General features: G+C 45.4%; 1 protein-coding gene across 8 annotated transcripts in view; it reads right to left on the reverse strand.

The window, feature by feature from the left end:
- Window positions 1–13,478, reverse strand: part of TEAD1 (TEA domain transcription factor 1) — a 279,132-nt gene that overhangs the window by 61,511 nt on the left and 204,143 nt on the right. For 7 of the 8 annotated variants that reach the window (XM_066365705.1, XM_066365711.1, XM_066365732.1 and 4 more), the window contains 4 exons: window positions 5,380–5,514; window positions 3,482–3,528; window positions 2,558–2,619; window positions 1,230–1,354 (listed from right to left, as the gene is read on the reverse strand). In XM_066365705.1, the coding sequence (XP_066221802.1) occupies window positions 1,230–1,354; window positions 2,558–2,619; window positions 3,482–3,528; window positions 5,380–5,514 (369 nt within the window). Of the gene's footprint in view, window positions 1–1,229; window positions 1,355–2,557; window positions 2,620–3,481; window positions 3,529–5,379; window positions 5,515–6,315; window positions 6,354–13,478 lie in introns of those variants that run through there. The other variant, XM_066365736.1, reaches the window with a different exon arrangement.

Raw genomic sequence — 13,478 nt, forward strand, 5'->3', positions numbered from 1 at the left:
GTTATTTAGAACAGATGGTGAAATCATTCATGACACTTTTTCCTGGTAACAGAATGACAGCGAGGCAGGAGACACACAGAGAAAGCATGAGGCCCATGGGCCTTTGGTGGCTCTGAGACCAGCAAGGTGGGTGAAGTAGAGAACACAGAAAGGAGTTGCGGAAGATCCCAAACACAAACTCACGATTTCTTCAATCTTTGCCTTGGACCCACCCACACACAGATGCAGCACTCACGCTCACAGCCGAGGCGTGGGAGTGAGGGAAGGGTCCTGGGCTGGCTGGGTAGGAAAGAAGGGAGGCTCCCATATGTGTGGGAAATAATGAACCTGGCTGGGGAACAATGAGGGTGGGCACTCGACGGGTTAGGGAAGACAACAAGAGAGTCCCAGGTGCCAACCGTACTGGTATGTATGACATGACAGTGCCCTGTATTCCACGTCAGACGGTTCAAGTGCCGTCTTGTTACTTCTCCTTAAGAAGACAGCAACCTGTTACCTGGAGAAAACATAGGCTTGGAAAGGCAGTATAGAATAATGACTAAATGTTTTAGGATTGAGTTTTAAAGAGGTAAGTTTGAATCTCTATCAGATAGTAACAGTGTGACTTCAGGAAAATTACCCTGTTTTGCATCTATCAGACAGCACCCACCCTTACAAGGTTTTGGTGAGGATAAAATGTGATTGTGTACAGGCAGTCTCCCGGTTAAAAATGACACAGGTTCCGTAGGTCTGTTCTTCAGATGAATTTGTATGTACGTTGGAACAGGTACATTTTCCTATTAAATGCAACTTAGATGTTTGTCTTAACATAATATTTATTTTTACCTTTCTTTGCATATACATATTTAAATGTTTTCAAATCTACAAAACCTATCTTGTTGGTAACCCGGGCACTACCTGTATATAAACAGTTTAGCCCAGTACCAGTCATGTGGCAAGGCTCAATAAATGTTAAATTTTACCAAATGCAAAAGCCTATTCAGGCCCTTCCCCTCACCCAATATTCCCGGGAGTTTCGGGGCCAGAGCATCCATGAACTTTTAGCTTTTAAGTTCCACATGTTTGTCAACAGAAAAACCTTTCACTTCACTGAACGGCTGCTTGGCTACTCCTCCCCAGCCCACGCTCACTCGGGTTACTTGGCAGGTGCGAGGGCAGGGGAAGGTCGTGAAGGTGGGCAGGAATGGACAGCAAGCTCTGCACTCGAGGCCCCCTCTGAGCACACTCACCGAGTCCGGGTCCCGCTGCTGCTCCAGGAAAGCGGAGAATTCCACCAGGCGGAGTTTGGTTGTGCCAATGGAGCGGCCCTGCCAGGCGGGGACTGAGGGAGCTGGGGCGGACGCAGGCTCAAACCCTGGAAGACCAAGCGTCACCTTTAGTGATGGCCACCCACCTCCCCTCGGGCCTCAGGCAAATACTGGGGCACGGCCCTACAGAATGGATGGGTCCGGAGAAAAGGCCAACAGCCTACCCCACCAGAGTCTCGTGGTGGAGCTAAGGTAAGTGCAGAGGAGAGTCTGGCCACGGATCGCAGAGCCAGTGTCCCAGAAAAGCACAATGCATGTGGCTCCTCCTAAAGCCGACTTCAGCGCCTGTTAGGGGCTGTGGCATGAGGACACCTAACCCCGGACAAAGGGGCCTAGACGGGGACCAAGACAAAACTGATTCAGGAGTGGAAAGTACCAGACACTTCCTGTGTTTCTCTACCTCATTTCTTAAGACTGCGGTCACCAGCACTATAGATCTTCTCTCAGAATGTTCCATGGTATCGGATCAGAGAGCATTTCCAGTTTGTGGACTGCAATAGAGAGCGGGTCCACCAAATAATTCCACATGCAACATGCGTGTGTGCGTGTGTGTGCATGTGTGTGCATGTGTGTGTAGGGGGAGGGCCAGACAGACCCACGTTTTCTAGTTTGGGATTCCGTGTAAGCTCTCTTTTAAAGAAAGGGTAAAAAAGCGTACTAGGAATTGAAACCTACTTATCTAAGAAAAGAGTGAATAAAACCCTTTCTTGGGACAGATTGCCAATTTGGCCTATTAATGATGTAGAAGCACAGCCACTTCACCTTCCGAGGATGACCCAGGGCGCTGAATGAAAGTGACCAGGCTTCCTGTTTCCTTAAAAAGGTTATCTGAAGTGTGACTGGTGGTGGCGCAGTGGATACAGTGTCGACCTGGGATGCTGAGGACCCAGGTTCGAAACCCTGAGGTCACCAGCTTGAGTGCGGGCTCATCGTGACCCCAAGGTGGCTGGCTTGACTGCAGTGCTGCCCCCCCCCATCAAGACATGAATGAGAAGCAAACAATGAACAACTAAAGTGACGCAACTACAAGCTGATGCTTCTCCTTTCTCTCCCTTCCTGCCTCTCAGCAAGAAGAAGAAGAAAAAAGCATTTGAAGAGCCCTCCAGGGACCTGGGAGGGGTCACCTCTGTGACCCTCCTAAGCTCCAGGTTAACCCCTGCCTTAAGCAAGTTGGGGGTGAGGAGGGGGCACCATTGCTCTGCAAGTAAGGGGGTGGTGGGACAAAGTGAGAGGGACCCCCACGGACTCACCTGGAATGGGGGCTGTGACTGCTGGCTGGATGGGGTAGGCCTGCTGCACAAAGGGCTTGACACTGGGGACAGAAGGATGGAGAGAGTCAGAGACGGTGACTGTGGCAGTGGCAGCAGCTACTCCTCAGGCCTGGCATTGGCCTCCCCGGACTAGGGGCCCAGCCTGGGCCCTCCCTGCTGTGAGGTTCCCTGTCTGCAGGCGGGGGCACAGACCAGGAAGAGCTCCATCCAGACTGAAAGGGTCCCTCTCTCCCACTGAGAGGGGCCAGCAGGCTGTCAGGGGCCAGAGCAGCAAGTCTCACCCCAGCTCAGTGGACCTGTACCTCGGAACTTCCCAGCCTCAGGGACTGGGGTTCGTGGCACTGTTTCCCGGCAAGGTCTGGGACATGCTTCAGGCTCTCCTTTTCTAGGACACACAGCTCACGTTCTTTTGAGAATGTAGGAGTAGGATTTCCTTTTTCTCTTTTTATCCCCGACTGCCTTCTCTTTCAGTTGACTGAGCTTGCTACCCTGGTCCTCAAAGCATCAGTGGGATTTTCTATTAGTCGTCAAACCACTGGGCAAACCAGAGTGGAACGGGCTACAGAGTTACCCCCACTGCCCTTGCTCTTGGGCAGGCACTTCTCAGGAAGACCCTCGGCTTTGCCCCGGAGCCACAAAGAAACAAGAATCCTCTTCCTATTTCAAGCTAGATGGCCACTAAACTTCAGGTGGGATTGAGGGATTTCCGTATCTCCAGGATCCAAGCAGTCTCTTTCCTGCTATTGGCCTTAGGAGGTAACAGTGGGGGTGACTTTGGAGATCTCAGGTTAAATCTCCTTTCGCCTCCAGCCTCCAAGGCAGTCTGGTCCTAGAACACACTACTCGGGTGGACTGTGAGCGGGCCCTTGCTGTTGGTGCCGACCCACTCCTCCTCCGACTTACTCTTGTGAGGATCCTGGCTGCCCTGTTTGTATCATTCCCGGCCAGAACTGGAAGGCAAAAACAAAAGGGTTCAGGATTATGAGTTCACTTCATAGTTCAGGATGTTTATGCATTGCACCCTGCTAAAGATAACAGGTTCAGAGCATTAACCAGCTGCAGTGACCCTCCATAAGTGCAGACACGGTCACTGCTATGCATAAAATCACAATCTACGTCCTTGGCCAGGCTACTCAGAGCTCCCTCTAGCTCCTCTTGCAAATAATCTCCGACCTCAGGGACCAGGCAGAAGCCTCAGTGTTTTCCTGACACAGGGCAGAGATCTGGAGCATTGCAGATGGTTCAGGAATATTTCATCTGACAGCTCTGTCCATGTGCCCACCCACCCTATTACTCCCCCCTCCAGTCTGCACTGCTCCCTGTAACATTCTGCCTCCACAGCTCATGGCACCCAGGGCCCAGCTGGAGAGAGAACAAAGCTCAGAACAAGAGGCAGGGCAGACACACGCTTTGCTGTGAGTCTTCTTGAGGCTTTTGGTACCTGCTGACCCACTGCTGGTGGCAGTACTATGAAAAGGAAGTCACAGAGCCCTGGGTTTGAGTCCTGACATTACTATCCATGTGATTATGTTCAGGCAACCCACACTCTTGTTACTACCATTAAGGTGACCAACGTTTTTACAATAAAAAGGAGGACAAAAGTAAATTGAAGAAAACAATATCATAAATAAAAGAAACACTTTATTCATTGCAACAATAATACACTATAATATGAAAAATGCATAATAAAAACATTTGTAATATTTTATATTGTAATTATGCTTACATGCCTATTAATTTTTAATAATAATTGTAAGAAAAAAGTACTCATTTAGACACAAATACGTCACATCACACACAATGGATTGACTCCGTGTCGAATGAATACGGACATTTACAGATTAGTCTTCCAATATCAAAAAGGAGGACATGTAGGAGGACACTTCTTGAGGGAGGACAGAACTTACAAAAGAAGGACTGTCCTCCCTAAAGCGGATGATTGGTCACGTTACTACTATATAACCTCAGTTTTCTCATCTGTAAAATGGCAATAACAATTAAGAGGCATTTAAGATCATCATGAGAATTCAATGGGACCTTAACCTTTAGCCTCTCAACCCTTGGTAGGTGCAAAATGAAAATGTTAATAGAATGCTTTGTCCCTTTAGGGCAGGGGTAGTCAACCTGGTCCCTACCGCCCACTAGTGGGCGTTCCAGCTTTCATGGTGGGCGGTAGCGGAGCAACCAAAGTATAAATGAAAAGATAGATTTAACTATAGTAAGTTGTTTTATGAAGATTTATTCTACCAAACTTAGCGAAAACCCTACATAAAGTACTTGGTAAGTAATTATTATTATATGCTTTAACTTGATGTAACTCTGCTTTATGAATTTTATAAAGTAAAGTCACTTCCCTACTTTATAAATCACCATTACTGTGGAACCGGTGGGCGGTTAGAAAATTTTACTACTAACAGAGATACAAAAGTGGGCGGTAGGTATAAAAAGGTTGACTACACTTGCTTTAGGGGCTGGTTGCCACAAAGTGACCCTGAGGACACAGGAACAAAGACCAAGGGCTAGGCAAAAAAAAAAAAATCAAAAGAGGCAGATCACACTCAGAAGGGCATGGGAAAGTAATACTTGATTCAGTGACTTTGGGGACTGAGGCTCCCTCCTCTCCCCTTTCTCTCCCTCCCTGCCTTTCTTCCTTTCACCTTCTTGCACCCATCATCAGTTCACCACAAGGTGGTTCTCTTACACCGGACCCAATCATCAGAAGTGCCGGGTGGACAGCTTCGCGCTCCCTCGGTGACCCCGTGCCCCTAGGGCATCGTTTCTTGAAGCAGGCAGTGACTCACCCCCGGCGCCCCTGGGAAGGTGGGGCGTGGAATCCCAGGCAGCCCCAGCTTGTTGTGAATGGCCGTGGCAGAGACGATCTGGGCTGATGACATGGCGGCCATGTGCTGAAGGGCCTTATCCTTTGCAGTCTGATCCTTGAAGGTGACAGTGACACACAGACTTAATACGTAACGCATGGCTACCAGGCAGCTGACACAGGCACAGCCACGAGCACATGGACTAAAATACAGAGCCACAAAAGAGGCCGGAAAGCAAACATGCACGGGTAAATACACATGGCTAGAAGGCTGACACACGCTGAACCTGCTGTAACTCTGAACACATACTGAGAACACCCAGTGGCAAGGTGTAAAACAACTTTTTTTTTTTGTAAATCCATCTTCCAACAGAATGGGAAGCCTCTGAGAAGAATGGACAATGTATTTATTTTTCCAGCTCCCAAAGGGAGATTTCTTCAATTAGTTAACACATTCAAGGAAAAAGAGCCCCTGCTTTTTAAGCATCCAGAAGGGAAGAGTGGGGAGAGAAAAGAGGCATGGTCGTGGATCTTGGGTAGGAGCATCCAGACTGTGGGGAGGCCCTGACTGTGTACGTCGTCAAGGGGCCACAGTCCCAGGAGCTGCTGGAGTCATGCGTGGCCTGGAGGCCATGGCAGACGCCTGGTGGGCAAGGCTCAGTGCAGTGGGGCGGACAGGGACGGGACCAAGCAGCATGCTGGCGGGGCGCATGCTCTCTCAGGTATCCCCGCCGTCAGTCTAAGACTACATGGGTTCCTTCTATAGTTGAGGAAATGTGGGATGCTACCGGGTAAGGAGTTTCTCCCTTTCCTAAATGGGTCATTTCTAGAAAAGCCAAGGCTGATAACACAAAGCTAGCCAAAAAGTCTGCCAAGCACAGCTAAAATACAGAATACTCAATTTGATGAAAATACTTACCATGCTTGTCACCTGGATACAACAATAAACAATTTGTTAAAAGGATTGCGTACAAAGGCAAGAGTATTTTCTTTTCTTCAGTTAAAAAAAGATATATATGTATACAAACAATATACTGGGGCATATTAAAATGAGTAGAAGTGTGGGTTTTTTCACATTTTAGGAGGATTGTATGACCCACATGACTATTTTGAAGGGCAATTACCAACAACTGCAACAATCAAAAACTACCTCCAAGTCTTCCAAGTGGGTTCTGTGACTTCCCAAGTACAGGTGGGAGGAGAGGCCACAGCCCTCATGGGGGACAGGCCCCAGTGATGCAGGGAGGGCCTCATGCTTGGTAAACATGTCAAGGTTCCTGGGTGCTAGTAGAAAGTCTATAAATCGACCTGGCCCCAGAATCCATGAAAGCTGGAACAAAACAGTGACATCAAAACAAAAAGAGCACCTTCCACAGCTGCTACTCAGAATGTAGACAGTGAATGAAGGTCAAGGGAAGCTTCAGGTAAGACACTGAGTACCAGCTGACAGGTGGCTTCAGTACTTACAGATTTACCCAAAGCTGATGAATAAAACATGCTGAGGTGCCAAAGGCAAGGCCAAAAGGAGAAGTGAAAAAACAATTATCCAACCTTCAAGACAATTACTAGGGGCTTCTAAAAAAGACCACATAGGTGCTCCCAAAGTGGTCTAGACACCACTTTGCCCTGTAACTGCCAGGAATACCTTGTGAATTTTCAAAAAGTTTATATTAACTCTTGAAAAAGAGCCTAACATGCATAAATTTTATATATAATAAATATATAATATAATATAATATAATATAATATAATGTAATATAATATAATATAATATAATTTAACTGAAAACATAATGAGCCTCATGGAACAGCTCTTCGGTGATGCAGCTGGTCATTAGCAGCATCAGTGCGGTTAGGGTTACCGCAATGGAAGGACCATGGGTGACTAGAGTGAGGCTTTTGCCACTTCTGGTCAGATGGCATTCTTCAAGTTGAAGCTACATGTGTAAATCTGCTGAATGCTCTAACCTAAAAGCTAGCTTCCAGTAGTAACTTTTGTTTAAAAAGATCTGAAACATTTCAGACACTGAGATGTCCAAAAAAAGACAAATCTTGGAAGTTTGGGGAATTTTATGATAAACTGGCTGGGTGTGTACAAATGTCCCAAAGCCAAACTGAACTGAGCCTAACACAGATCTCAATATCAGTCAACCTGCTCTTAGCTGGTCCTGTGGTTTTCCCTGCTACCTACCTCATTCCCCTCTCAGAGGTAATCCCTGTATACCAAACAGAAAAACCTGGCTCCAGTCACACTTCCTTCTCTGTTACGAATACAAACTCCTTTGTTTCTCTTTGGACTCCAGCCCCTCCTTCCCAAATCACTACTGAGGGGTTAAAAATACCCTAAGGTGATTTCTGAAGTAATGTAGATAGGACCCTAGGTGCCTTCCCTAACAGGGAACAAGGCTTACAACTTCCCCAGGCCCTCATTAGGGTAGCTGGGAAAACGGCACCCCAGATTTGCTGCCTGCCTAGCTGATGCAGACTCAGGAAAAACTACAAAGAGCCATGGGTGTGGGCCTATTCCAAAGTCCATCACAGGACCTCTCGGGCCTGAGAGCTCTGTGTGTATGAAAGGCTGATGACAAAGGCAATTCTGCTCATCCAAACACAGAGACCGTTTTTGTACAACTTGGTGGAGTGACTCAGGAACTGAAAACCCAGGTCCAAGTGGCAATGAGTTTCCTACATCTCCACAGCCCACTTCCTCTATTAGAGTTGCTTGAGATGTTCCCCTTGGCTAGACTGATTGAAAAGCTCTTTAGAATGTTCACAGAAGTTTGATACTTCTGTTTTTTAACTGGGAAATCCATCAATGAGGACAGGAGAAATGTCACCAGCTTTGCTGTTTATGTCAGAACATGGTCTTTTTCTTTTGTTAAATAAAGTTTGACTCTCTTATCATCCAGCATACTTGATTGAAAATAAAAGATCCAAAAGCAGGTGAGCGACTGACATGCTTTTCTATCACAGCAACTTGCTCTGTGCCAGGAAAAGGCATACTTCTCTCCTCTTGCCAAGGAGTCTGGAGACCTGGTTCTATAGCTGCCTCTGCCTGATGTTAATGGTTTGTATTACCTTGGACAAGTCATTTAACACTCTCAAATTTTCTACAAAATAAAGACTTTCCCTCTATTCTCTAAAGCCCTTCTGGTTCTAAAATTATTTGTAACAATGGGTGTGAGTTCTAGCATAAGCAAATACATCTTAGTACATATAGCTAAAACACTGCTAGTGAAAAGCCAGCAGAATATTAAAATGTGGGCAGTGCTTGGCCCCCTATATTACTAGACAGAAAGCCAAGTGTGGAGAGGAAATTGTATCTCAAGTAGAGATTCTTTCTGCACTTGACCTACCTACTTGAGAATAGGTAATTTTCTGCAAATGGACCAAAATGCCCATAGCAGTGATTTCCTTTTTATTCCTTTTTTTTATTTTTATTTTTGGTAGTGGAGATACTCTGACTACTTACTTAATTTTATAACCTCTTTTTTATATATGATATACATTTGAAAATTAAAAGGGTTAATTTTTTGTTGTTGTTGTTTAAAATCTAAAGGAACTCTGCAGATAACAAGCACCACCATGGAGGTCTCAAAATCAGAACTGAGAACCCAGCTGTGAACCCACTTATCCTGAAAAAGGAGTAAGGGAGGCGCCGAGCTGAGACAGTTCAGTGGAGGGAGCTCTAAATTGTCATTTTTGGCCTAGAGATACGTGTTTGGTTTTGAAGAAACTATAACTGTAAGGGTCAGACCTGAGTAAACTGCTTTTCTGTGTGATCTATAATCGAACATCCTGGACTTTTAGGCATTCTGCTCCATCCTCACCGCTCATATCCCCAGACTAAAGGGAGAGAGGGGAGGGTATATCACTAACCTCCCCAAAGACTTAAGCTTAAAAGTATTTTCAAAAATATATGCTACCTTTGTACACAATATTAATTTTATTCTAAAATGTTTTCACACCAACATTTCTGAGATATGGATGAGATTTTATAAAGGATGAGTGAACTATGTTAAGTCAATAATGAGTTATCATCTATGATGTAGCACATTATAGGAAACACTCTGAGTGTGTATGTGTGCATATAAACATGCATGCATAAGAAAAATGTGTCCTAGGAAAAAGCTTGGACAACTTCACACTGACTCCTTATTCTTGATTTTAAGCACCTCTATCCCTAAGACGAGAAAGAGTGGGACCACAGACAGCTGAATGTGTTGGGAAAATAAGAAAAGGCAAATACTCTTTTTCCAACTGAGCTCTAACTCCAGCCTATGACACGGAATGTAGGAAACGTTCATGAAGCAGGCGACATGGTCTAAGACTGTTGATGTGCTGCTAAGAGCAAATGGCCTATCTGACCTGGCAATGAGGGCAGACCAAGGACTCCAACTTGGGGGGCATGTCTCAGTACCCACTCAACTCTCCTTCCTATCCAATTTCTGGCACGCCACGCTATCAATGGCCTCTCTACCTCAGCCACATGGGGTCATACATAAACTCCTCAGCCCAAAGCCTTTCAAATTGTTATTGTTACTAAGTAAACAGGCTTTCATATTTCATGAAGCAGAGCAAGGCTGCTGTGACAACTCTGGGTTCAGCTGACTGCCTCTGCTTGATGTTTGGAAAATGTCTACATGTAATATACATGATGAGAAGGCAGTCTCATCTCAAATGCACATGGCTGGAGTATTGTGCTCTTCAAAATCAAGGACATTTTATGAATCAGTTTCTTTCTAATCAATTTCTTTCTCCTTTGCTTCTCCAGCTTTTGATTATTTGGGGGAATCAATTCTCTCATAGTTTATAGGCACTAACCATAAACAATCTGTAAAGATGATATATAAAACATCACATGCTTGTGTGTATAATATTATAGCTGTCATATATGGAATTTTAATGAATAGCCCATTAAACCAATATATTCCAAACAGTTTATTCAGGGGCTATCATTTCAGGATTTAAAGACACCGCTCTAATTTATTCATATGGAAGTCTACCAACACATCAGGAAAAATACATAAAGTTAAGAAAAAATAGACCATGGATTCAAAAACTCTTGATAGCTATTAAATGTCTTTCTCCAAATATACTTTTTCCAGCAATATAAAAATATAGTGCAAGAGAGGAAAGACAGCAATTTGCTTGCAAAATCACTTTTGCAGAAAAAGATAAAACACAGACTACTTTCCTAAGAAGTAATTTTACAGATGCTGTTTCTAATCTTGCACTATGTGGATTCACATGACCTCTGCAATTATTAGCAGTAGCCCCTGAGCAGATAAACATCACACAACACTATGAGGGTTTTGGAGAAAGGATGAAGGACACTTAAATTCTTCTAGCCATGATCTCCAATTTGCTTATCATTAGAGAAAGCAGGAGTAAACACAAAAGGGGGCTATTTCGGTCAGGCGAATGCTGAGGAGAGAAGGCACATTCATACCTCTCCTGACTTGCCATGTAATGAGGAGCAATTAATTCATCCTATTGTATTTCAAAATGCCAAAGACTCCATTCACATCAAAGAGAAATGTTTCAAGGCTTCTGCTATTGTTCATTTTTAAATGTACTGAGCTATATTTAGTATTTTATAATTGTCAATAGTGTTTTCTTTTATTCTGATATGCGGCTTAACATCATTAAGGACTGTAGATGAGATCCAGAAGATTTGTAGGTGTGCTTGATGACTCCCTACCAGGAAGCCTGGGAATTAGATCAGCTAATGCCAGGTCTGGGTGTTGGAGAGAAGTAACCCTTCTGACCTTAGCTCCCTTTCCTTCAAGGGTGACAGCAACAGGCAGAAAGTAAATATTCCCTGAAAACTGGAGGGACCCAAGCAGGCAGCAAGCTCAAGTTTAGCTCCAGACTGAGTGCCAGCTCCCACCACTCACCTTCTCTGTTTAATCCAAACATCCAGATACAATGAAAAAAGGGCTTGGTTACGGGGAGACAATGTGCCTGACCAGGTGATGGCACAGTGAATAGAGCATCAGAATGGGATGCGGAGGACCCAGGTTCGAGACCCTGAGGTCGCCAGCTTGAGCACGGGCTCATCTGGTTTGAGCAAAGCTCACCAGCTTGGACCCACGGTCGCTGGCTCGAGCAAGGGATTACTCGCTCTGCTGTAGCTCCACGGGCAAGGCACATATGAGAAAGCAATCAATGAACAACTAAGGTGTCGCAATGAAAAACTGATGATTTATGCTTCTCATCTCTCTCCGTTCCTGCCTGGCTGTCCCTAACTATCCCTCTCTCTGATTCACTCTCTGTCTCTGTAAAAAAAAAAAAAAGCGGGGGGAGGGGAGACAATGCAAAAACATCTCAAGCTAAGGAACGGAACCCTCACCCTTGACCAGTACTCTTTGGGGAGGCACCATGACATCATGTAAAGAGCTTAGGTTTGGTGCCAGGTAGCCCCGGAACCAAATTCAGACTTGTGACCCTGAGCAAGTCTTTTAGCCATTCAGAGACTCTGCTTCCCCATTTATAAAGTGAGGATAACAACACCTACCTTCAGGGTTGCTTTGAGAATTATATCAAGCACTCTGCAGGACCAGCAGCCTTGTCATTCTGGGAACTTGTAATCTATGGGACCCTCATGACTGACCATCTAGGCTTGATCCTGCTCAAAACCTGAAATGCTTAGGCACCCTGGTCCTGATTAGGTACATAATCCCAGACTCAACTGTTATTCTAGGGCATTGTCTACACTGGAAGCCAGTTAACAATGGGATTTCTCTCAGAAGGGATAGAGATGTGGAAAGAGGCTGTTTCTAATGTGTCCAGTCCTCTAGTTTACACTGAAGTTCGGCCCTGCCACACCGCTGATGAGAGGTTCTAATTCTATCGCACCCAAGCAGGAGAAATTACCTGTCTCTAAATCTTAGTTTTTACTCAGTTAAATAAAAAACAAAGTAATCAAAATATCACCAGGGAGACAGGGTACATGTCATGAATGCAACAGAACTCCCTGAAGATTGGGAGATGCCAGAAAAGGCAATGGATCATTTCCCAAATCCTGTGACAAGGCCGAGCGCCTCGGTGCTGGAGCCATGACCAAGTGGCTGTTCCAGGCGTTCTTCACCTTGTGCACTGCTAAGGGCCACCGACTGATGGAGCAGAGTGGCTCAGAAGGCCGTGGGAGCACCAATGGGTGAAGCAAAGTGCATCATCCCTGTGGCCTGGCCCATTCCTGGATGAAATCAGTGGTGATACAAGCTGCAGCCAGCAGTGTGGACCCCAGCAATACCTCAGCAAGTTTTTAATTCTCTTCAAGAGAATTAAATCAATAGTTTGAACTTTAAGCTCTCGGTTTATTGGAAGGAATGGCAGATTGGGAAGAACAGCCTGTTTGGAAATTAAATCACAAAGGCTTCCTAGGTGAGAATGAAGAAAATGGCTTTGGGGAGCACATGTAGCTCATAAATTAGTCACCAACGGCTGGAAACAATCAGGGAAACTCAGGCCTTTTTCTGCTCTGCTGGGATGATGCAACGTAAGCAAGTATAGGCTTCTCTTTAATATACACCTGCAGCTTGACACGAATACGTCTACTACCCAAGATGTAGCCTGCAGAGTGAAGACTCCCCTTCTTCTTACTACTGTCCTGAGTCACGCTCGCACTCACCAAAACACACTCCAGACCAGAAATGGCCTGATCCATCTTCACAGAAAGATGATGATGGTTCCGTGTGGTGGTGGTCTGCAGAGCTTGGCTATGGTTCCCACAAGCCTCTAAAGCCATCAAATAAAGTACTGTCTTTCTGCTGCTATTGGGTACAGGAAGTCTGTGGGCAGGGCCTGGACAATCTCAGGACAATTGACTGTATAGAGAGAGCAGGAAACTCTAAGTAGGAACTCAGAGTAGGAAAGAAAAGATTGCTTAATACAAAGAGAATACTTCTGTGTTCTTTCTGCATGCTGGGATAATAAATCCCTGGAGTTTAAAAAACACTGTTAATGAGGCCCTGGCAGGTTGGCTCAGTGATCGCGCATCAGACCCGTGTGTGGATGTCCTAGGTTCGATTCCTGGTCAGGGCACACAGGAGAAGCAAGCATCTGCTTCTCCACCCCT

The sequence above is a fragment of the Saccopteryx leptura genome, chromosome 1 (assembly GCF_036850995.1).
Source record: "Saccopteryx leptura isolate mSacLep1 chromosome 1, mSacLep1_pri_phased_curated, whole genome shotgun sequence".
Lineage (NCBI taxonomy): Eukaryota > Metazoa > Chordata > Mammalia > Chiroptera > Emballonuridae > Saccopteryx > Saccopteryx leptura.